This window comes from Drosophila rhopaloa, unplaced genomic scaffold, assembly GCF_018152115.1.
Source record: "Drosophila rhopaloa isolate 14029-0021.01 unplaced genomic scaffold, ASM1815211v1 contig_2, whole genome shotgun sequence".
NCBI lineage: Eukaryota > Metazoa > Arthropoda > Insecta > Diptera > Drosophilidae > Drosophila > Drosophila rhopaloa.
Window position 1 is genome coordinate 6823215 of NW_025335083.1, and position 24536 is coordinate 6847750.

The 24536-nt window shown below is 36.1% G+C and overlaps 4 protein-coding genes across 7 annotated transcripts; 2 read left to right on the top strand and 2 right to left on the bottom strand.

Moving 5' to 3' along the window:
* Nucleotides 1–608: 608 nt before the first annotated feature.
* On the top strand, nt 609–2154 carry LOC108052745 (60S ribosomal protein L9). Its single transcript, XM_017135220.2, has 3 exons — nt 609–742; nt 991–1241; nt 1755–2154. Exons 2-3 carry the CDS (start codon nt 1001–1003, stop codon nt 2084–2086), a joined length of 573 nt encoding a protein of 190 aa, XP_016990709.1. The 5' UTR covers nt 609–742; nt 991–1000; the 3' UTR covers nt 2087–2154.
* Nucleotides 2155–3584: 1430 nt separating this feature from the next.
* On the top strand, nt 3585–8550 carry LOC108052744 (protein aubergine). The gene is made up of 9 exons (XM_017135219.2): nt 3585–3811; nt 5417–5561; nt 5631–6124; nt 6195–6387; nt 6455–6582; nt 6638–6792; nt 6860–7249; nt 7310–7420; nt 7482–8550. The coding sequence occupies exons 1-9, from the start codon at nt 3719–3721 to the stop codon at nt 8380–8382; spliced, it is 2610 nt and encodes an 869-aa protein (XP_016990708.1). The 5' UTR covers nt 3585–3718; the 3' UTR covers nt 8383–8550.
* A 2618-nt stretch (nt 8551–11168) lies between these two features.
* On the bottom strand, nt 11169–21112 carry LOC108043672 (tubulin polyglutamylase TTLL4). 4 transcript variants are annotated; one of them, XM_017122475.2, is made up of 12 exons: nt 20928–21112; nt 20675–20863; nt 19805–20481; nt 18721–19538; nt 18162–18512; nt 17753–18110; nt 17421–17545; nt 16925–17364; nt 16698–16868; nt 16359–16637; nt 11438–11529; nt 11169–11370 (listed from the first exon to the last, which is right to left on the bottom strand). In XM_017122475.2, the coding sequence occupies exons 3-11, from the start codon at nt 20398–20400 to the stop codon at nt 11464–11466; spliced, it is 3204 nt and encodes a 1067-aa protein (XP_016977964.1). In that variant the 5' UTR covers nt 20401–20481; nt 20675–20863; nt 20928–21112; the 3' UTR covers nt 11169–11370; nt 11438–11463. The 4 variants fall into 4 exon arrangements, with proteins under 4 accessions (XP_016977964.1, XP_016977963.1, XP_016977962.1 ...); XM_017122474.2 differs by lacking the exons at nt 11169–11370; nt 11438–11529 and adding an exon at nt 15291–15555 and having other exon boundaries at nt 20679–20863; XM_017122473.2 differs by lacking the exons at nt 11169–11370; nt 11438–11529 and adding an exon at nt 15291–15555.
* A 612-nt stretch (nt 21113–21724) lies between these two features.
* LOC108043671 (putative nuclease HARBI1) lies at nt 21725–23153 on the bottom strand. The gene is made up of 3 exons (XM_017122472.2): nt 22778–23153; nt 21949–22639; nt 21725–21879 (listed from the first exon to the last, which is right to left on the bottom strand). The coding sequence occupies exons 1-3, from the start codon at nt 23093–23095 to the stop codon at nt 21758–21760; spliced, it is 1131 nt and encodes a 376-aa protein (XP_016977961.1). The 5' UTR covers nt 23096–23153; the 3' UTR covers nt 21725–21757.
* Between the last annotated feature and the right edge of the window lie 1383 nt (nt 23154–24536).

Here is a 24536-nt window from a genome sequence, read left to right on the forward strand (position 1 = left end):
TGGTTTTCCATAAACGAATTTATATTAATCGAGCATGTTGAATTGTAAAGCAGCTAGCCAACAAAACTAAATTAATGGCTGTTTCTACAAACCCGAAAACAATCGTTAGTTGAATGTTTTATTTTATAATGTTTAGTAGTTTCTGAAATTTCTTATGTTGAATTTGAAAGCTTACCGAAATTATGCATTTCGTTTTCTAGCAAAAGAATCCCCTGAGGTATTTGATAAATAATGGTTAGTTCAAATTCATATAAAACGAGAATATTAACAAAATCGAAGTTAAAGTAAACTCTTCACTGTAAATGTTTATGCTTATGCAAAGCCTATAACAGTGTTCGAAATATTACAGAATATTATGTTACACAGTGAATAGGTTATTACGCAAAAAAGATAAAACTGTAATTTTGCAATTTAAACAATCTAAAGCTCAAGTTTTTAAAAACGTTTTTCACAAAATTTTCGGTTTAAAAATTTTTTTACATTTATTTATTTGGCGCCTAACAGCACACCGCGACCTCGTCAACAGCACGCAGACTGCACATGGCGCTGTATTTTAGCCCGTTTTGTGCGCCTGATGCAGCCACATTAAATTTCCCTTCTTTTCTTTTCCCCGTTTCCGGTGAGTAGTGTGTTCCGCGTTTTATTTTTATTGAAATTTTAACCCAAAATATCTTTTAATCAACGTATTGCAGCGAGGAGTCCATCCAGAATTTGTCTGATACAAACGAGGGACTAACGGAGCGTAAGTTTTGTGTCAAACATGCTGCACTTCCAAACATCGAAATGAATAATTTACGCGGATGCCAATTGGCAGTGTGGCACCAAAGCCGCCGTTTTATTACAAGTGCGGCATCCGCTGTGATGGATTATCCTAATTAAATAAAACATGTTCTTGTCAAGAGTAAATTATGCGGGTCGCTGTTTGGAAAACTCTTTATAACTACCTCTAAAATCGACTTTAGTAATAAACTAAATTGTTTTTACCGACAGTGCCATCAAGATGCGTACCATCAATTCCAACCAGTGCGTGAAGATCCCCAAGGATATCAAAGCCTCTGTGAAGGCCCGTGTGGTCACCATCACCGGCACCCGCGGCACCCTGAAGCGCAGCTTCAAGCACCTGGCCCTGGACATGTACATGCCCGACAAGCGCACCCTGAAGGTGGAGAAGTGGTTCGGTACCAAGAAGGAGCTGGCCGCCGTGCGCACCGTCTGCAGTCACATCGAGAACATGATCAAGGGTGCGTAACATGGGGAAAACAAAACAAAAACACCTGTAGGTTTCTTAGTAATCTCTTGTCGCCGATAGTGAAATCCTACAAACCTCTTCTATTTTGAATACATACAGAAGTGACCTTTAAAACACAGCCAAAGTTTGGTTCTAGTTCAACCATTAATAGTCTTCCGACTTAAAGATATCCGTTAATAGTTTTCCGACAAAAAGATATCGGCTATTTACTAACCTACTACTAAAAAATTTACTTTACTACTAAAAAATTACACAAACTAAAGATCCTATTCCAAATATATATTATTTAAGCAAAACTATTATTTAAGTTTCATAACTTGTGATGCTAACAAAAATCTGAATGAAGTATCAATTCAATTACTCTCGTAGTTACCGAGATTTTGACAGACAGACAAATTTGGTCAGATGAATATGTGGAAAAGATTCCTGCTGCATATTAATGACCAGTGCACCGATATAATGTATCCTTAATTGTAAACTAAACAATTATATTCTCTATTTCTAGGAGTCACGTTCGGCTTCCAGTACAAGATGCGCGCCGTGTACGCCCATTTCCCCATCAACTGTGTCACCTCCGAGAACAACACGGTCATCGAGATCCGTAACTTCTTGGGAGAGAAGTACATCCGTCGTGTGGAAATGGCAGCTGGCGTCACCGTTGTCAACTCGACTGCCCAAAAGGACGAGCTCATCGTGGAGGGAAACGACATCGAGTCGGTCTCTGGATCTGCCGCCCTCATCCAGCAGTCTACCACCGTCAAGAATAAGGATATCCGTAAATTCCTTGACGGTCTGTACGTGTCCGAGAAGACGACCGTTGTGAAGCTAGAGTCTTAGACTTTTATAATGTGTTTCAACCTAAAATGTTAATAAAAAACCAACGGCCGAAACTTTCAATAAGAAAACTAGTGTCTGACACTTCTGTATAATATATTTCCCATATCCTCGTTCACATCGACAAAAACCTAATGATACTATAAATGTATTAAATCTAGTGATCCTTTAAAAGAGCTACTTTCTCCGGGGCCATTATTTTTTTTAAATCTTGCTGTGGACTGCGACTAAAGTCGCATTTAAAATAAATTGTCTGTATGATTTTGTTCAAATTTAATTTATTCATTAAGACTAATAGAAAGGTGTTTGATCAGCATCAGTAGTACTGATACCTTTTTGAGTCTTTTTGGAGTGGTTCAGTTTTTCGTTTCCCATGATTTTTTTTAAAAAACTAAACGCCATAGATGTTTTTAAGCCTAGCTTACGTTTCTATAACGACTTTCAATTTCGAGAAAACTTAAAGGCTTAACATAGCTATAGGAACAATCGAATAATAATTTGAAACTCCTCGAGTGCGTTTGGTATTTCTATTGATGTTGCAATTTTGAATATATTATTTTTTAATAGCTGTTATTATTTTCCATAACCAAGTGAAATAAAAAAAAAATTCTTACTCCATCCACAAATTTCCGGAATGGCAAAACCTGGCGGTGCCAAAATGTCCCACTTAGTTCTGGATTAGCGTTCCTAACCGCACGTTTCTATACGATATTTAGGCGATGGTTTTTCCGTGCAACCATAAAATATTGGCGCAAAAGAATTTAAATGTTCACGTTTTGGTAGTCAAGAAAGTGGCGACTTGGGAGATTTACTTTTCCTCAGGCGGCACATTTTTCCCATTTTGTGAGATCAAATTGTTCATGTGCTTATGGTTAAAAATGATAAGCGTAAATCACTTTTTTTATTTGGAGTTAAATTATAATTTGGCTACGATTGCAATCCCCTTCATAAATTTCTAAAAAAGTAATTAATCTTTTTTCAGTTATTTGAGGACAGTTAACGTGACACTCGATTTATTTCCTTTTAAACTGAGATGAAACCATTTGTCTTTGGTTTTCTGACGTCAAACAACGCCTGTTAGTTTATGATTACTGTGCTTGCCCAACAAGTAATTTTTTTTAGGTAAATATAAAGTAATTAAAAAGAAGGAAATGGGCTTTAAAAAATTCTTACGTTAATATATAACGCAAAGTTCTGAAAAAAATAAAAAAATCGATCTTATTCAATGAGCTTTTTATATTCTTAGGGCACCAACTATCCTCGCCGAACTCTCTTCTTCAATACATGTAGTAATCTTAATACTTAAAAACATGAAACTGTAATTAATTGTTTATTTCTCATATTAAGTATGAAAAACGCAAGTATTTGCAATCAAAAATGCAAATCTTTGCAAATGTGCTTAACGATTAAGTATTTATCGAAAAAAGCGCAACCGATAACCGCAGGAAATGTATGTATCAGCCCTGGGCGGTTGAAAGGTCCCGTTCGTTTCCGTTTTCTCATTCATTGGCCCGGAATTTGTGAAGCGTGCTAGCAGCTAGCACCCTAAACTAGAATTTCCAACTGAAAAGTGAAAATAGTAGTTAAGAAGGAATACAAGTAAAAATTAACTTATAGAAGAAATAAAAGTGAGAAATGAATTTGCCTCCAAACACTGGAACTGCTCGAGGACGGGGTCGCGGGCTAAAGAGCAAGGAAGAAGCAAACCGCGGCTTGGGTCCCCAACTGGTAAGAGCTTTAGAGTAAAAAATTTTGTAAAATGTTTCCGATTCAATAAATCTTAAAACTTTGTTGTTATATGTTTCCACATATATTTATTAATCATCCGTAGTGTTTTGAGAAGCACTGCTTTGGTAATGTTAATATCAATTACAATTTTGCTTTATCTTGGTGTACAATCTGCAACATTGATGCTAGTCTTACATACTAGCATATCTGCATATGTTTTTTCGGACCATTCATGAAAACACTTGTGTATGTGTGTATATACATATGTATGAATTTACCGATATGTTACAGTCCCTTTCCCATAACTTAAAACCATACTTGGTACTTAAAAAACAGAGACCAATAAATTTACTTTCGAATAACAACCACTTTTTTTTAATACAAATTGTGCTCAGTTTTTAATTGAAACCATTTATGCGAATATCGTTTTCAATTCGAGAAAATTCGCAACTGTATGTGAGTCCTATTACCAATACCGTCGCATGTTTATACTTTTGAGTGGTTTGGTTGTTTGTGCGAAAATTAATCCAGAGCGAAGAATAAATGATGACCACGCAGATCAAATAAAACACAAGCATACATACGTAATAAAAAATGTTTGCAGTATAGCTGCATTTGTTTTGCTTGTTATAAATGTTTATGCAAGTTTAGGCACCACTTAAAAAGAAGAAAGAAGCTGGTTCAAGGCTGCGTAGAATTTCCGCATGGTATGTAGGTCGCACATTGCCTATTGGAATGTAATGGAATCGGAACGGCTATAAAAACGGTGTTTTTATACCCTTGCAGAGGGTATTATAATTTCAGTCAAAAGTTTGCAACGCAGTGAAGGAGACATTTCCGACCCTATAAAGTTTATACATCTTGATATATAGAGTCGATTTAGCCATGCCCGTCTTTCCGACCGTTTATACGCAAACTAGTCCCTCAGTTTTAAAGCTATCTGCTTGAAACTTTCCCAGAAGTTGTTTTTCTATTTCATTAATTTAGCATTTTTTCTTTTTATCAAAATATTCCTTTGAGATTTAGTAATTATTTACTATATCAGAATAACGCTTTTAGTTTTGTCAAAATCGGACAACAATATATGCCATAGAAATGATTTGAAAATGCAGTGCAAAATGGACATAGCTTCATTATTTTTGGTAATATAGTCATAGAAATCGAAATGTGTTCATTTTGTAATAACTGCCAGGGTATATAATCTTGCCGAAGTTGGCTTCTTTTCTTTATAATACAAACGAAAAAAAATGGTTTATTTCAGCAAACAGCATGGAATTTGGAAACTAATTTGTATTGCCTAGTTTGCAATAATCCAATTATTGTTGTGGGACCTACAGACTTTTCATTAATCTATATAGTTGGTATATATGTATATAAGAAAACGCTTGGAATAGTACCATGTTGATGTTTTTTAATACTATTAGCACAATATTTACTTTTTTATATTTTGGTTTACCTTTTATGAAAGTTATTATTAGTTTCAAAGTTATAAACTAAAAATAAACTAAATTTTTTTTTATTTTTAAGGTGATATTACCGACATAGTATGCGTTAAAAAAAAAAACTAAAGCTAAAACTTTAACCAATAACAATATTTTCTTACAGGGCCGGTCTTCTCATTCTTCTCAATCGAGTAAAAATGAAGCCTCTGGAGGTCAAGGAGCCAGTGATGCACCACCTAGAAACTTGCAGAAGTCGGATCGCAGCTCAGAAACCAAGTCGGGCGAGGCTGAAGTTCAAAGCTCTGAGAGTGAGTGGTCTTATGTATTAATACTTTCGGTTATTTTTAAAAAGAAGTCCCTTATTTAAATTAAACCAGGTGATCCTCGTGGCTCTGTGCGTGGTCGTCGCTTGATTACGGATGTAGTACACTCCCGTCCCCAGGGACTGATAACAAAAAATGGAGTGTCTGGAAACAAAATTACTGTGCAGACAAACTATTTTAAAATTTTAAAACGCCCAAACTGGACCATTTACCAGTACCGCGTGGATTTTGTGCCGGATGTTGACAATACGCGTTTACGTCGGGCATTCGTAAACGAACATCGTAGCATTTTGGGGGGCTACATATTTGACGGTACCGTTTTATTTTGCACGAATCAATTTAAGCCAGTCCAAAATAGCCCCTATGTTCTGGAACTGCTGACCGAGAGCCGCTCTGGTGAAAAAATTGAAATCAAAATCAAAGCTGTTGGTTCGGTTGAGGCAGCCGACAACCAGCAGTTCCAGGTTCTCAATCTTATTCTGCGCAGAGCTATGGAGGGGTTAAACTTGCAGCTGGTTTCGCGCAATTTTTTCGATCCTAAAGCAAAGGTCTGCTTTCTAAATTATTATTTAACAAGTTGTGAGACTCAATCTTATGATTATGATTTTTTGAAAACAGATTAACTTGGAGAACTACCGCATGGAACTCTGGCCTGGATATCAGACTTCGATTCGTCAACACGAAAGTGATATACTACTTTGTGCTGAAATAGCCCATAAGGTAATGAGAACTGATACCTTGTATAACATTTTATCCGAGGCTATTCGTGACAATGACGATTATCAGACTGCCTTTAAACGCGAAGTAATGGGTGAGTTTGTAATTCATTTTTGGACCCTTTACTTAACTTAATTTGTTCTCGTATTTATTTTAAACAGGTATGGTGGTATTGACGGATTACAACAACAAGACTTATCGTGTTGACGACGTAGACTTTGAATCATCGCCATTAGCTAAATTTAATACCAAGGAAGGGGATATTTCGTATGTGGAGTACTATAAAAAGGTAGACCCTCCAGAGAAAAGTTCCTTACATTTTCTAAATACTTATAAATTCCCAGCGATACAACATCACTATACGAGACTTTAAGCAGCCTTTGATTGTGTCTCGTCCCACCGATAAAAATATTCGTGGTGGCGTCGATCAGCTTATTATGCTTATTCCCGAGCTGGCTCGGGCAACAGGCATGACCGACGCAATGCGCGCCAATTTTCGGTATGTTTATAGTGAGATTGTAGTTCTTGAAGCTTAATTAGTATCCTGGTTTCTCCCGGGCTTTTAGATTGATGAAGGCCATGAGCGAGCATACCCGATTGACTCCAGATCGTCGCATTGAGCGCCTGCGGGTGTTCAACCAGCGATTGAAATCCTCCAAGGAGAGTAACGAAACCATGAAGTCTTGGAACATCGAACTCGACTCGGCTTTGGTCGAGATCCCTGCTCGCGTTCTGCCACCGGAGAAAATCGTGTTCGGGCAAAATAAAAGATATCTGTGCGACAGTCGCGCCGACTGGAACAATGAGTTTCGCAACTCCTCGATGTTCAGTCACGTGGACATTAAGAGGTGGTACGTGATTACCCCGAGTCGAAATTTGCGCGAGACCCAGGAGTTTGTGAAGTTGTGCATCCGGGCAGCTAACGGCATGAAAATGCTTATTTCCGAACCTCGCTAGTAAGTATTCCTAATTAAAATTTTTAAAGAATTTCTGATTTCATGTACCGTTTTTTATAGCGATGAAATTAGGGACGACCGTAATGGAACTTACTCTCAGTCGATTGACAACGCCGTGGCAAAGGATCCACAGATTGTAATGGTTGTGATGAAGTCTCCGAATGAAGAGAAGCACGTTTAGCTGTCTAGATTGTCGAGTAAAAGTTCTAACACTCTTTTCTTTTGTTAACAGGTACAGCTGCATCAAAAAACGCACCTGTGTGGACAGACCGGTACCATCGCAAGTGGTGACTTTGAAAGTCATTGCCCCTCGCCAGGAAAAAGCGGCTGGTCTTATGTCGATTGCTACGAAGGTGGTTATCCAGATGAACGCCAAACTAATGGGTACTCCCTGGACTATAGAGCTCCCAGTTCGCGGCTTGATGACGGTTGGATTCGATGTCTGCCATTCGTCGAAGAACAAAAACAAGTCCTATGGCGCTCTAGTAGCTACCATGGACATCAGAACGTCGGGCCGCTACTTCTCATCGGTGACTGAGCACATGAAGGGCCAGGAGTTATCCGACCAGATGTCGCTGAACATGACCTGTGCTCTGAAGGCCTACCGGGAGCACCACGGTACCTTGCCAGAGCGCATTCTTTTCTACCGCGACGGCGTTGGTGATGGCCAGCTTTACCAAGTTGTGAACACTGAGGTGAAGTTTCTGAAGGCCAAGCTCGACGAAATCTACAAATCGGCTGGCAAAGAGGAGGGCTGCCGAATGGCCTTTATTATAGTGGCCAAGCGCATTAACTCGCGCTATTTCGTAAACAAGCGCAATCCAAATCCGGGCACTGTGGTGGACGACGTTATAACCTTGCCAGAGCGTTATGATTTCTTTTTGGTGTCACAGGCTGTTCGCCAAGGAACAGTGTCACCTACCAGTTACAACGTAATATCCGACAACATGGGGATGAGCGCCGATAAGCTGCAGATGCTCACTTACAAAATGACCCACATGTACTACAATTTCTCCGGTACTGTCCGGGTGCCAGCCGTGTGCCAGTACGCACACAAATTGGCGTTCCTCGTGGCCGAAAGTATTAATCGGTCCCCGTCAGCCGGACTGGAAAACCAATTATACTTTTTGTAGATATGTACATGACACTTGCATCAAAAAATGATTTTATTGTTCAATTTTTATGACATGTTTTAATATTAAGATTATGTATCAAAATGAATAGATACCTAGCACCTGCGCATATTTGGAATTTCAAGCAAATAAAGTGATGCCAATTTATTGTTTCCGGAAAACAAAATACAAAAAGTATTTTAATTTTAGAAGTTTTTTGATGTAGAATATTCAAAATCGGAGTTATAAAAAGCAGCCATCTCCTTATAAAAAAAATGCAATGAATCGGCTGCAGCGTAGCTTGAAATTATGTTTTTATACCCTTGCAGAGGGTATTATAATTTTGGTCAAAAGTGTGCAACGCAGTGAAGGAGACATCTCCGACCCTATAAAGTATATATATTCTTGATCAGGATCACCTCCTGAGTTGATATAGCCATGTCCGTCTGTCCGTCTGTCCGTCTGTCCGTCTGTCCGTCTGTCTGTCCGTCTGTCTGTCCGTCTGTCTGTTTCTACGCGAACTAGTCTCTCAGTTTTAAAGATATCGAATTGAAACTTTGCACACACCCTTCTTTCCTTTGCACGCAGTATATAAGTCAGAACGGCCGGGATCGGACGACTATATCCTATAGCTGCCATATAACTGATTAATCGGAAATGCCATAACTTTGGTGTTTGTTAAGTTAGGAAGTTGTGACTTTCTATGTGTTTTATTTTTGGCCAATCAATCCGACCTACCAAATTTCATAAGGATCGGCCGACTATATCCTATAGCTGCCATATAACTGATTAATCGGAAATGCCATAACTTTGGTGTTTGTTAAGTTAGGAAGTTGTGACTTTCTATGTGTTTTATTTTTGGCCAATCAATCCGACCTACCAAATTTCATAAGGATCGGCCGACTATATCCTATAGCTGCCATATAACTGATTGATCGGAAATGCCATAACTTTGGTGTTTGTAAAGTTAGGAAGTTGTGACTTTCTATGGGTTTTATATTTGCCCAATTAATCCAACCTACCAAATTTCATAAAGATCGGCCGTCTATATCCTATAGCTGCCATATAACTGATTGATCGGAAATGCCATAACTTTGGTGTTTGTAAAGTTAGGAAGTTGGGACTTTCTATGGGTTTTATATTTGGCCAATCAATCCGACCCACCAAATTATAAGGATCGGCCGACTATATCCTATAGCTGCCATATAACTGAACGATTGGAAATGTCATAACTTTGTTGTTTTTAAAGTTAGAAAGTTGGGGTTTTGTATCAGTATTAAGAATGCATCATATGAATAATTTTAGAGATTATAATTTACAGAATATTCTGCAAGGGTATATCAACTTCGGCTCCGCCCGAAGTTAGCTTTCCTTTCTTGTTTTAATCTAACGAAGTGCTATGTACAATACCTGTCATACGACTAGGCCAAATTCACTAATACACTTTTCCGGAAAGCTTATAACTTTGGCTTGTCGAAGCTAATTTATAATTTTTTTTTTTATCTGCTTAAATTTTTTTCGAAATCGCTAAAAATCCTTTAAATAATATACCTTTTTCATTTTCAAAAAATCGAAAATATTTTTTTTTGCTTTATCTTAAAGAACAACATTATGAGAACATTTCCCCAAATTTTCATAGAGATTTGAGCAGTAGAAAGAAAGTTACAGAGCTCCCGGCCGCGCGCATTGTCCCCGCCCAAACCCAAACTTGAAACTTTAAACGCGAATATTTCAAAATTGTTTTTTTAAAAAATGATATTGATATATTGTGGTGATATTGATTGGCGAAAAACTACTGAACCGATTTTCTTCAATTTTTTTTTAAATGTTCGTAATGAATTTTATTAGTACTTGAACGATCGATTTTTTGTGTAAAAATTTTTATTTCGCCGGAATAGATACTTTTGTAAGAATTTTAGCGTCCAAAAACTTAATTTTTTGCAAAAAACGGTCCGGTATGCACAAAAAAATTTTTTTTTTTAACTTTTGTTCAAGTACAGGATATTACTCTAAACTAAAGAAATAATTTTATTTTTACGGTTTTAGTTGACCCGTTTGTCCTGGGGAATCACCGCAAGTCTCTTCCAAAAAAGGCGTTTAAGGAAAACAGCCACCCCTTAAAAACTATTAATAATTTTTTCACAAATTTTTGCATAAACATTGTCAACAATCTAAACTTTCAGAAAATATAATAATTCATTTAGTAAAAAATGGTTACTTACGTAAAAGAAATCCAAACTTTCATATTTTTTAAAGAAAAAAAGTTATATACCCTTTTAAGCAACACCGTGAAAGACTTACAATCCTACAAAGCACATATATGTAAACTCATAATCAGGTAGTATATAAGTCCGAACGAGAGGGATCGGGCGACTATATCATATAACAAACGGAAAAAACAAATTTAAAAAGTATAACCTTTTGTTTTTAATTTGTTGTAGGTTTCTTGGAATTTGTTAATATTTAAATACTATGGAATTACGGTTTTAATTAAATTAAAATCGGACAGAAAAATCAAAAAAAAAAATATTTTGCTTATTCATCGAAATATTCCATTGAGATATAGTATTTATTTATTACATCAGAAATACGCTTTTGGTTTTGTCAAAATCGGACAACAACATCACAAAGCTGCCATAGAAACGATGGTATAATAATAATAATAACTCCAAGGGTATATAAACTTTGGCTTGCCGAAGTTTTCTTCTTTTTTTTTTTTATTTACTAATAAATTTATCCTGTGGTCAAGAACATGTAAATTTATCAGAAAATTATATACATGCTTACATATTTAATAAAAACTCCAATTTATTTAGTTAACATATAATTTAATAATTCACTGTTTAACTTTTACTAATAATATTTGAACTACATACAAATTTTAATGGTTGCTGAACACGTGCGATACCGTGTAATCCTAAAATTCAGTTTTAAATTCAAAAGTTGTTTGCTACAGTCCAAACGGGGCGTTTATCAGTAAATAGATTATTCCTGATTGAATATAAAAGTCTGGAAAATGAAAAAAAAACAATGTGTAAGTATTTGTTGCAAATATAATTATTAATGGTTTGACTACCTGGTCAAGAGCAGAAAATGCAGATGCTAGGGTTCGGGATCATCTCTTCTAGTTGTTGGAGCCACTAAGCTTATTTCTTCATCGTTCAAGTCCTAAATTAGAAATTAAATGTTAAATGTAAATTTGTACACAATTTTAATAGGTAAGTTTAAATGTGAAAAAACGGGTACAAAATACTATCGGCTTTCCGAAGCTTAAGAACTATATAAACAACTATATATTATGGCCAGTCACATAAATTAATAGAAATATTAAAAAATTTTTGGATATCATACATGCAGGTCTAATAAAAGTAGCAAGCACGTGAAAAAAATAATTTATATAATTAGATCATAATAGATTTAGATATAATGTACACTCAAATTTGGTGTGCATTAGAGGTACACTGCACATCTAAGACATTATTATAAATAAACCAAAAAATATCTTAGAATAAATTGTACTAATAAAACATAGGTAATACCACAATAAGTTTAAAGCTATACAAAAAACTATCCAGGTTATTATATAGATTTCAGTTGCTTACAAATGGTAATACATACGCACAATACGTTGTATTATACTATAAACTCGGTATTTGGGGTTCTTTATTTAATATTTTTATACTACGAGTATACGCTTAAAAATAAAAATGTGTTGCATTGCATTGGATAAATATCATTCTCCGTGGAAAGGATTGCGGCACTTTTAGCAAAAACATTTAATGCATATTTAATATTTAACACATTTTTATAATTATGAAGAAAGTTTGAATAAAGATAAGCCGAAAAATATTTCAAAAAATAATTTCTGTTAAAAAATAATTTAAAATTCAAGCTTTTTATTTAATAGAATTTGTACAAAAATGACAGTACTTACCATATGATATATAAAAAAAATTATTTATACAACAACACATCTAATTACAGTTCTTGTTTGTAAACCGCACACTATATATGTAAATTAACTATTTACCATTAATTAAAGTCGATGCTAATCACGACTTTTGAATAATGGTCAATGTGGTCCATTTAATAATCTACTTTTTGTATTTCTTGATTTTGTAAAAATTATTTTTAAAATCTAGGTTAAATCTTATATGCATATTTGTAAGTTTTTATCGTCTATTATTTTTATAAGTTTAACAATGTAATATTGAAAATTAAATTTAAGAAATCAATTTTACATGTAATATTTGTTTCTTGAAAAACCTTTCTTACAATATTTTGCCCACAGAAAGTACGAAAAAAGGTTTTTAAACGAACCGAAGTTTAAATACCCTTGTAATGTACGAGATTTAACCAGAAAGCTTTTATGACGGATATATAAAACAATGCAAATGCTGAAGTGAAGAGTCTTCAAAATCAACAATTTGATTCTAAATTTGCAAAATATTGATTATATGCCAGCTGGAGAATATACATAACTATATGGTCTTAGTAGTGGTTAGAATTTTTTCTGTTTGATCGGTTACCGATTTTTCATAAGGCCAAAGGAATCTGAATTTTGTAATTATTTCTAACAGTCAAAGCAAAAAGAATTTTCTTATTTTTCCTATTTTAAACACTTCTTTTAGAAATCGGATCCGGGATCTTAACCATCGTTTTTAAAAACAGAAAATATAGATATAATAGTTTTTCCTATCCCTGCAAAAAAGTTATATATAGAACGAATTCCCAATAACTTTAGATGTTACTGAGTTAAGCATAGTTAAAAAATTTGAGTTGTGCAAATGTGATTCCTTAAAACCAAAAAAATAGTTAAAATCATAAAATTAAACAAAACATTATATATGTACAAATGTTTACTTTTTAACGTAAATTTATTTGACTTTTTTAAAATTTTATTATGTAAACACATCATTTATTAGGTCTTTAAATGATTGGCAGTTTACTATAATTAATTAATTACAACGTATCAACTGATTTAGTAATATCTAAGAGTTATATAATATGTTAGGCTTTAGCAATAACACTATTCCAATCTATTATAAAAAAACAAGATCACAATTTAGTTACGAATTATGCAATTTTGGTAATGTCCCAACAGTACATTTTGATTTAAATATTTTAATAACCTATTTACAAATACATCTGAATTTATTATATTAAATATCAAATATATACATATGTTATTAAAACTAAGGTAATTGCACTAACAATAACAATAATGACTACCAATAATACGATGGCAGCGACTGTCACTTTAAAATCCATCTCATAAACTTGATGAAGTAATCCTGCAAATTTACAATTACACCAAAACGTATTGATTTAATTTGAATTAACGATAAGACAATAAAAAAACTTTTTAACTATATTTATGTTTTAAAAGAAAAAATATTACATTGCTATGACTTGCAAAGAATCAAAATTAAAATATGTATTGAATAACAAAATAAAATTTCTAAGAAAAATTAAGTTTTTATACAGTGTACAACGATATAAATGACATTTGTTAAGGTACGAAATTGTATTGCAGTGTTAAAAAAATAAATAAAAGGCAATAAATTTTGTTTTTAAAAAAAATAGGGAAAACTAAAAGCAAGAATTGGTAGAATAATTGTATGTACTACATCGTTTAAAAGGGAAACAAGAAAAGAAGCAGGCCGAAGTTTATATACCCTTGCAGTTATTACAAAACGACTCAATTTCGAAGCCTATGCCTATATTACTAAAAAGAATAAAGCAATTCGATTTTGTCGTCCGATCCGTATATACTTCCCGCAAAAGAAAGACAACTTTTGGGAAAGTTTTAAGCAGATAGCTTTAAAACTGAGGGACTAGTTTGCGTAGAAACGGACGGACACACGGACATGGCTAGATCGACACTATATATTAACATATACTTTAAAGGGTCGGAAATGGAATTATAGATACTAAAAGACTGTATTATGGATATTATGTAGTGTTTTTTTTTTTCCTACTAGTAATTTAGACTTTTCCACGACTAAAATATTTAAAAAAAAATAATTTTCCAAATGTTTCAATGGCAGCAATATGTTATATTCGTCCAATGCAGCGAGTTCAGACTTATTTACTACCAGCAATAGGAATGCAACTATTGGGAAAAAATCTTTAAAAGTGAGAGATTAATTTATAAACGGACATTGATAGACTGGCTCGGTTAACGATTCTAATTCACAACGTATTTTAGTTTTTATACAGTCGGATAAGTCTCCTCAATATGTTCCACGCTTCTGACTGACTTTAAATGGAAGGGAAGCAGTACGCATAATTAATAAGAAAATCCATGATGTACATATATTTTATCTTGTATCTTAATTTTAAATGTGGAAGCTTTACGTTTTTGTATAAAGTTTTTTTTTTAAATAAACATTTACTAAGAATGTTTATAATAAGACGTTGGTAGAGAATTTGAAGTAAATGAAGGATAGTTTTTATTTTGTATTATTTTAATGGTCAATATCTGATTTAACAATAAAACATAACCTCTTGCTTTTAATAAAATCAAGAGTTAACAGCCAAATATTAAAATGATTTTTATTGTATGTGTAACACATAGCCGCAACAGCTCTGGATTTTAAACGGTATAGTTTCATAGGTTAAAGACAAAACAAAGAATTACCCAACGTAAGAAGCTCTCTGCTTCTTTCCAATCGACTTTAAAAAAAGACTACCTACAAAAAAAAACAATTTTAAGTTTTATTTTTGGAATTAAATATTTTTTCTTTTACATAAAAGGGGCACTACGGGTATCTTTAATAACTACTCGAATGACGAAAACATGTTCGTTTTTAACCAATCAATATTAACAAATGTAAAAAGAGATCCCTAATATTTTTGAGCTATAATAAAATCAAATGAGATTGAAAAAAATAGGAGAAATCCGTATGGCATTTACCCGTATAATATAATGGTTTTGTGAAAATATTAATTGAAATCATATACTACTGAATTAAGATTTTGGCGCATTTTTTGCGATGGGTCGATGTTGAAAATTTACAATCATATGCCTTATAAAAATATTTTATGATATTTCTGAGGTCAGCGTTGGAAAAGCTAGTTATGGACAGCCGTTTGAGTTGAATTACTGTTAAAAAACCCACCTGACGTTGAAAGAAATTCTTGTTCTGGACTCAGGTGTAAGGAGTATGCAGTGTGATCACCTTCAATATACTTCATTTACAAATACGTAGAGACATAAAAAGAAATTATAGTGATGGTAACGTAGAACAGAATAACACAAAAAGGTAACACTATGCAATACATATGGATTCGGTGAACATTTTTTTATTTCTATTAGAACATTTCAATTACACAAAACATCTGGATTTAGAACTAAGTATGGGCCTGTTGGCAAAAGAGAACATCACTATTTGACCATCCCTCTACTTTTTAATTTTATTTAAGCTTCGTTATTTACCTATGCATTACTGGTAAAGAAAACAAAAGATTTGTACGTTATGGTAGTTAACCGGTAGAGATGACAAATACACTTTGTTGTCCTGAATATATATCAAATAAAGACAATACAATATTATAACAAGCTTACTGGTTTTCTTCTATCTACTAATATTCGAGATTTTATTTTACTTTGACACTGCGAGGTCAACAAATAAGACTTACGATGGCAAAGAGCACGGCACCGCCAAAAGAACGATTGTACAAATCTCCAACAGCCCTCAAAATTTAACAAAAGTCGAGAATTTATGAATATTTTAACTGATTTTTAAGATAGTATTTTTGTGTATAAAGTAATTTAAAAGTGGGAAATACTTAGTGTATATATAAAATACAGTGCAGTACGCACTTAAACCAAACAAGATAACTTATTTTTGGTAAATAAAACAGAATAACCAAATTAGAAAACTTGTAATATTAATGAAATATCCTGCCCTATCAGTTTTTATTTTATTTTACGTTTCATTTAAATGAGTGTTGTGAAAAGCTTTTGCGCCATTGATGAATAAAGATCTCACCTTTTTAGCTGGAGGTGTTGGGACCTGAAGGTGATATTTGTTTTGACAATAGTCGCGCAACAACGCAATGCCTTCTGTGCGATTGTTAGCGTAGCGCGATTCCCAGGCATCCAAAAGGCGATTATAATACCGTGGACTGTCGTTGTATTTAAGGTACTTATAGGTTTGATCTGTTGGAAAAATACGTTCCAATGGTGCACATCGTGCCAGTTCATCCTCGGCTATGATAAGGCACCGCACATCATCGGGAGTAAGATTATTCAGGATCGCATTTACATACTATTGTGATAAAAATTGTTAACTTTAATTTCAATATGTATAACATATTTTGCCCCGTACCTCGTTTCGATCTTCCATAGACTTTCTTGTGAAGGTGTTATGTTTTACCTTTTCTTCGCGAGATAAATAGTTGATATAAAGCCGTTTGTCGTAACACATTTGCGTGCCAGGAGGAAAAGAAAATTCTGCGGCCAGTTCTTTTTGCTTATCCAAAGATAGTTTTGGAGGTACCTATTTTGAATATGTGAATGTGATAACTTATTTGAATTTATAATAACACAACTCACGTTGTACAAAGCCGTGTTCAGAACGCCCTGCACTAAAGGAGCCTTGACATGGGCATCTAGTGGCAGTTCCGAGTGTAAGCTCGGAGATATATTAACTTCCAAAAGCCAAGGAACCAGGTCGGAGTCCAAAATTACATCAAAGCCAAACAGCTCGAAGCAGCTGTATTTGGATTCTACATTTGCTCTGATCATGCTGTTAATCCCATTCTCGCCAGCAAGAATCGTACGAAGGACCAAACTTCGAAGAGCTTCCCACAGGCAGTCAGTACGAACCCCTCGGTTTGCCAAATACGTCCACAGAGACTTGATGGTCCACTTATGCCCGTGACAGGCATTGACATCTTCGTTTTTTGAATAATTCGAGGAGAACTTGTTGATGCTGTAGTTGGTCAAGTGCATACACCGATCATTTAAAGTGTCCGTCTTAGCACTGTACTTCACTACACATAAGACGGTCTGATTATATATTGCTTACTCGGATTGAAAGGATATTTACCAGAAGCAAATCGAGCCAATCCGTTGTGATACATGAAAACTCGCAAGGGATTAACAGATGTTACAAGGACATATAGACGCAGGTCAAATTTGCTTCCATTTATAAGAAGTGGCCGTTCAATATACCTATTAAAGAAATACACAAAGTATAAAAAGTATTTAGTCATTAATGGTTAATTAAGGTGAAGGCCTTTACTATTTAAAAAGTAATTTTCCAATGAAAGATACCGAAAAGAAATCATGGGAGAACTCTTAGATATTTAGAAAACATTCAAATCGAAGAAAGAAACGTCTAGTTAAACTTAACATTTTCTTTATCCTAATGTTACTTACTTCTGTACGATAAGGGGCCTTCGCTTGGGGATCTGACCCCACCGGTTAATAACTCTAATTCCAGCACCCCGAGCACTGGCCGGTGGCTTTATAATCCACTTCGTATTTCGCTGGGAATACTTCGGCCAGTGCCTGCGCAATGCACCCAGATCATTGGGAATAATATAGGTGCGAGGCATGAATCCGAATTCCTTGTTGCTGTGCTTGCCCATCTGCCTTTGGAGATTTTTCCAGCACGAATCCTTTCGACCGATGCGAAATGAGCCAGGTAAATGGTTGATTTTTTGGTATGACCGAATGGCCTTAAAGCACGGCGACTTTAAATGCTTGCCCCAAACACCCATCCAATCATTGGTTTCTGTCGAAGAATCTCCTTTAATCAAAATCTATTTATGTTAAAAAAACTCACTTTTCAACATTCGCATTCCGCTGTTGGCCAGAATCAGGCGAACAACCTTTGGCATTATATTTGTGATGCGCCACTTCAGTACTCGATGAAGATCCGGCGGCACGCGCGGACCCTTTTTTGTGTTCGACGAGAAGGACAGATAGGGGGGAACGTAGGGAAACAAACTGGGAACGAGGAGGGAATCCGGATTTTTAAGATCATCCTCAGAAGATTGAGAAGACAAAAAGCTGGGCGTGCTTTGGGGTGATGAAAACCGATCCACGGAATGTGTTAACTTGTAGGCATGGGCACGATAACCGTCTTCGGTGTCCGAGATGACACTTGCTGTGTCGCTTTCGTCAAAATTTGAAACTATTTAGTGTAATGAGCATGAGAAAAAAACATAAATTAAATAAACAGCTAAATACTTCGGACAGTGTCATTACTCTGACCAATTGAATTGAAAAGATAGGTTGGAATATTTTGCAATACTTTAATTTGAAAAAGTTAAACTTTATCAATTCAAATTTTTCAAATGGTATCCGAATAAAAATTTGGGGCACTGTGAAACTTTTCTTACGATTGTCGAGGTCATCATCTTCGTCGAAGTCATCATTACGATCAAAGTCAATGACACTGCGGTGGTCTTCCTGTTTTGAGTCCGACTCCAGCAATATAACCGTTTGTCCCTCGTCGCCGCCACCTAATGATTTGGAGTTTTGCTGTTTTATACTAAGACGCTGGGTGGCAAACTGTTGCTTTCGGCCCATCCGTGGACTTTGTGTGCTGTACAGCAGAACCCGGTGAACCGTGGGCATTGGTTTCTTGACGGACACGGCTCCACCTTTGGCCCTCTTTGGCGTCATCGGCAACCGGGGCACGGGTTGATCTGTCGATTTCCGTATGACTTTCAATTCATTATTGTTGTTATTGATTAGAGTATCTCCCAAATCATCCAGGACCGTATTCTCGGTCATTCTGCAATAGCGTCGATGGACCTGATCCAGGCCGTTATCTATAACAATGGCTGGGTCATAGCCATCCTTGATATCCCTGTAATCGTCGCCACTCCCGGTTTCTCCCCAGCCATTATCCAGGTAATCCGCTTCCACATCATTGCTCGGCAGCTTCTCCTTCAGAACGTTCTTCTCATATTTTGGACTCTGCCAGCTCCTGTCCTCCGAATTGTCCCTTCGACCAATAATGACGGTGTCATCGACATCTCGCGAATCCCTGCGACTGGCACCGGACTTTTGGAATTTACTCATTGGCAGTTTGCGGCTATTGGCAACGACAACCGGGGACTTCGACAATTTCTCCGCTCCACGATTGTAAAAGTACGAAAAATAGTGCTGATAGTGCTGGTTTGTCGTCTGATATTGGGTCGGCCGTTCTGAGCTGAAAAACGAGAACAGAAAACGGTTAACACCGAGCTGACGAACAAAGGAATATGTTATTGTTTACACATCTATGTTCAATAAGTGTTTGTGGGTATATGGTTATGTACTCGCAACTAGAGTTTTGTGTGGTATCTATCGGTAGTTTTCCAAATGGTAATTGTAAGACTCGAACACAACAACAACAAAATACGTGTGTGTGCGTGTACTGGAGGTATGTAGTTTCAACAAGCAGGACAAGTAACAAAAATGCAATTGCAAAATTACAGTATGGTATCCCAGGTCGGCTCTGGTGAGGGGGAATTGAGGGCCCGAAATCGGTCCGGACTATTGTCCAGATAATCAGAGGACACACGTCCCGCCCGGGCTTTCCGTTTCTTTAGCTCCGGATCGAAGTAAACGATGGATGACTGCAGCAACATCTGCTGTTGCTCCTTGTCAGCAGCATAGGGCCTTGTCAGCTTGTACTGCCCATTGGAATGCTGATCCTCCGATCGTCGAACAGACTGGTAGACGTACTCGCAGCTCTTGTTGCCAGCTATACGCTGGTTGACCAGGGAGTGCTGGCCAAATGCATCGGCGTAAAGCGAGGAATCCGGCGCCGAATTGGCCGCCGATTGATGGTAGTTTGATCTGGCAGCTTGCTTGGTGGGAATTCGCTTTGACGGCAGGTTGTGGTTCTGGTTGGGAACTTGATTTTGATTCTGGCTCTGACGGCTACTCCATCCGGGAGCAATCAGGTTGCAGTTATCGTAGTTATAGTAGCAAAACGTATTGTCCGCATTGCAGTAACGTGGGGCAGGTGCTGCGTTGTTGTTCAGACTGTTGCTGGCCGGGATATTATAGCCGCTGTTGTTACGCATGTCAGCATGTCCTGGTCACCTGGTCATATAGTACGTTCTAAGCTCGTTGTGATCTCTGACTCCGCTAACCCAAAAAAAGGCCTAAAACAAGTTTATATGCTGTGAATGATATCTGATCGGATTTGGACGTAAGGTTACGGATGCGGATTAATCATATCTGGTGGATAGAGAGAAGGCAGAATGCGAGATGGCACTCTGACGGTGAATACATTATATATTAACCCCCCAAAATAGCTGCCACTCCGTAAACCAGGTCAAATGTACAAAAACTTACTTGCCTCGCGATTTGTGACCTTTACTTTGTTGCTGCAGGAAGGATTAACAGGCGAACGGAGCAGAGTATTGCGGTGGCGGTGGTGTTTCAAGCGCAGGACTCCCAAAATCTAGGTCACCAGCACTTGTCGTCAGCTCGGAGTGATTACATTGCCAGCACGAAAATTGCGCCAAGTAAATGGAGGCAAAACTAAAAAACGAAACATCCTGCGATTTAGGTACGAAGGGTTTTATGATTGCGACAATACACCTACAATATAATTTATAACAAATGCACGATTTCGTCTACAATTATTTGGCTTATATAGTAGCTTCCAGTTCAGCGTTTGTACTGAAATTCTTATTATTTCACTAAAACTTTTCACAGCCTACGACAAAAAAAACTAAACTACTATTTTGAAGAAATATAATATCCATGTGCACAGTTTGGAGATGGTAGCGTGACCATTTCAGAGTACTACCAAGCGATACATATCGATTGCGCACGCAGCAGCTGCTGTCGATAGCTATTTTCTAGGAACTTTGGGGGAGTTCCCTTAAAAGTTTATAATAAATGTAGCATAAATTCGAAGCAGTTCATGTCAAGTAACTAAAAAAGTCGTTATAAACAGTTATACTCGATCTTCTTGGGCAAAAAAGGATAATTTAATAAAAAAAAACTAGGTCAAAGGGTTATTGATTCGTTACTTGGGTCAAGGATATTGTTATTGTAATTGGAAATTCATTTGTCATTTTATCTTTTTCACTGGCATTATAATAACGTTTAAAGCTCAATAGATGTAAAATTGTTCACGTTATAAAATCTTTATACTTTAGAGCATCATAAACAAGCGAGAAACTATACAAACTATAAAAAGCACCATCGGTTTCTTCGAAAATCACAACCGCACAATTTCCAAACGTTTCGCTTATGGTTTCATGAACAACATAATCAACATTACATGTGACTAATTAAAATACTCTTTTAAAAGTGAAAATCCAAATATGTATTTCCGAAATTGTATTATTGCAGTACAAACCTAAGCTATATTTATATTTATATTTTAATTAAAAATTAGTTTTTTTGTGTAAATAGGTATTGCATTTATTGGGATGCAAAATGGATTTTGATAAATTGTCTTCTATTGCTGTCTTCCCCAGATTTTGGTGCTCTTCCTATCGAATTAAAGAAAGTTGAATTGAATGGTGAAATGTTCTGTTCAGTATCTGAGGAAAGAGAGATTTTAAATATGAAAACACAACTCGAAAAATCTGTGATTAACAATATTAGCTTACCTATGCTGGGGTCAGCCCACTCCATTGCCATGTTGTGCAGAATGGATAGGGCTGTAATCGTTTGCTTGGCAGACCCATGGGAGCCCAGTATTTCAGTTCCAAGGATACCGAAGCGACTCATCAACAGGTTGAGGCATTTTCTGGCCGAGGCATAGGTGATTGAGTGGGCATGGTTGTAGAGCTCTTCGGATTGGTTCCTTGGAAATCGAACTGGAGTGAACAGGGATGAGGAGCAACGGACCATTTCGTTTCCGAGCAGAATGCGTCCACGAAACTCATTTTGTTCGAACCGCTCCTTTATTTTAGACAGAGCGAACATCTCAGTGTCAGTGAGCATTGAATGTTCTTCGATCAGTCGAATATCGAGGTCTCTTATTTTATGGGCTGCATCGCACACAATTTGTAAGTGAAGCTCCTCTTCCCTTGGAGAAAATGGGTTTTCCCCATCAAGATCTTCTGCTGCCAAGTTCTCCGGTTGAAATCTCACAGTTGTCTGCAGTAATGCACCGATGACCTGCGGCATATTCGCAATTGCTTGAAACGAACACATCATTCGCTCCTTTTCGGAAAGAGTGGCCGGCATTCTGATATACCGGGAAGCTTTGGATGACAAAACAGAAGCAACGCGCCTTGTGATTTTCGCCAAAGTACGTAAACTAACGCCATGGGCCATTGCAGTCAATTTTGGGTGCTAAAATTAATTTATTTATTAGTGAATAGCAGGTTTATAAAACAGCTTTTCTAACGGTCAATTTAAAAAAAGTTTGTATTCGCGGTTTCGGTGTACATACAAATTCATAAAAATCTCTTATACAGAAATTTAATTTACCTCTGTTCCGCCCCAAAGCCGAATTGCTGATAGAATTTGTAGATCTATTGGAACTTGCTCCCTTTTTAATGGCTCGTAGTATTCAATTTCGAGGTCGTCTCGCACAATTTCAATAATTCGGCGAAGATTTTCTTTGGTGTACCGGTATTTTATGCGGAATTGGTTCTCATTAAGATCAGTCAGAGGGTTGAATCGGTGCGTTTTCTTCATATGGGTTGCTCGGATCTGACCATTGTTTTTGGTACTGACAAAACTTTGAAAGTCTTTAAAACATTCTAGGTCTTTTAGAGACCTCTCAAATATTTGTATATCTTGCATTTTAACTTGTTTTGTTTATACTTAATTTAGTGTGGCTGTTGTACGTATATTTGAAAATACCTCCACTCAGACTGCCTGCAAAAAAATCCATGGTATTTTAAGGCTCTAGCAACGATGAGCCTCAGTGACTTAGCGGCGATGGCGGAACGATAGACTTTGGAACACGACAGCTACTTTTATTCTTTGATTTTCTCGCTATTTAGGCACGTCCTCACACACTTTTAAATGCAAAAATATTTTTAAAAACATATAAATTGTAACTTTATATAAAGGATTTGAACATATTTGAGGCTTGCTAGTATTTAAAAATGCATTTGAAATATCTCCACCCACAGAGCGTGCGTCAAATCGCTTAACAGTGGGAAAGGGTCTAGATCAGCCTATATAAAAAAGGACTACAAAATTGAATTAGAAATAAAGTCCTTCACAGATCGTGGTCCAAAATGCCGTGCATATAGACCTATGTAGGGATGCTGAAGTTTCTTGAAATTTTGATAAAAAACTGTATCCACAGTTTTTGAAAAAATCGCATTTCAGTGGATGGAGTTTAGTGGTATATAATTAATTTACCTACAGTTGTAAATCGTAGAACAATGCTTGGTACTATTTTTATGCAAAATCTTATAAGAGGTGATATTGATTCTGCAGAACTTGTGACCGCCTAACTTTCAATGTTCCTGTTAGACTAACACGAAATTATATTCCTCTAAATTTGCCACGCTATACATCAAATTTTTGTCTGCAAGAGCCCTTTCGCGTTCTATGTAATAATTATAACAACCTTTATCATTTAATTTGCATATCAACTTCTATCCCGTTATTAAAAACTAATATTTAAACTCATTTGCTTTACTCTTAATTGTGCCTTTTATATTCACTTGTGTCTTGTCTCTATTTAATTTATGTATTTTCCTCGTGAACTCGCATTTTTTGGCCAAAATGATAATAGGGCCCGCGCGTAACAAGCACGTGCTTGGTGTCGTTGTTTGTACTGCTCGAAGTGCATCAACATCAATCAACATAAAAAAAAAAAAAAAAAAAAAGTGCCGCCCACTCTATCACTTGAGCCAATTCATTAGTCATGGCATGAACCAACTAATTCTCTGTCATCTAAAATACCAATTCGAAGCTAACTTTTCAGAAATCCCACCACCCCGCAAAGAGCGTGTGCCAAGTCAAGAGATGTTTTAAAAAATTGCTAAGCAATCGTACTAACTTTGAGGAAAGTTTCAATTAATTTCTATCCGCAAGTTTTAGTACTGTTCTAAAAGTATATCTGTTGCCTGCCAGTCGTTTGTATGACATTTATAGGATATAGTTGCATTAAACGCGGGATTTTAATACGTGATATACGCGGTATATATACAAAAATGTTGCACGTTGTTACAGAAACAGTAACGCTCTTCAACCATTTACTATTATTTACAAGTTAAGATATGCT

What these genes read in the sequence shown, in the direction of transcription:
- LOC108052744 (XM_017135219.2), top strand. Translation starts at nt 3,719, where the DNA reads ATGAATTTGCCTCCAAACACTGGAACTGCTCGAGGACGGGGTCGCGGG. An exon ending in CTTTAAACGCGAAGTAATGG is followed by an intron (nt 6,388 to 6,454) that starts GTGAGTTTGTAA and finishes TATTTTAAACAG; the next exon opens with GTATGGTGGTATTGACGGAT. An exon ending in GCAATGCGCGCCAATTTTCG is followed by an intron (nt 6,793 to 6,859) that starts GTATGTTTATAG and finishes CCGGGCTTTTAG; the next exon opens with ATTGATGAAGGCCATGAGCG.
- LOC108043671 (XM_017122472.2), bottom strand. Translation starts at nt 23,095, where the DNA reads ATGCAAGATATACAAATATTTGAGAGGTCTCTAAAAGACCTAGAATGT. An exon ending in GGCTTTGGGGCGGAACAGAG is followed by an intron (nt 22,640 to 22,777) that starts GTAAATTAAATT and finishes AATTAATTTTAG; the next exon opens with CACCCAAAATTGACTGCAAT. An exon ending in GTGGGCTGACCCCAGCATAG is followed by an intron (nt 21,880 to 21,948) that starts GTAAGCTAATAT and finishes CTCTTTCCTCAG; the next exon opens with ATACTGAACAGAACATTTCA.
- LOC108052745 (XM_017135220.2), top strand. Translation starts at nt 1,001, where the DNA reads ATGCGTACCATCAATTCCAACCAGTGCGTGAAGATCCCCAAGGATATC. An exon ending in CATCGAGAACATGATCAAGG is followed by an intron (nt 1,242 to 1,754) that starts GTGCGTAACATG and finishes CTCTATTTCTAG; the next exon opens with GAGTCACGTTCGGCTTCCAG.
- LOC108043672 (XM_017122474.2), bottom strand. Translation starts at nt 20,400, where the DNA reads ATGCGTAACAACAGCGGCTATAATATCCCGGCCAGCAACAGTCTGAAC. An exon ending in TGAACACGGCTTTGTACAAC is followed by an intron (nt 16,869 to 16,924) that starts GTGAGTTGTGTT and finishes TATTCAAAATAG; the next exon opens with GTACCTCCAAAACTATCTTT. An exon ending in CAACACCTCCAGCTAAAAAG is followed by an intron (nt 15,556 to 16,358) that starts GTGAGATCTTTA and finishes TTGTAAATGAAG; the next exon opens with TATATTGAAGGTGATCACAC.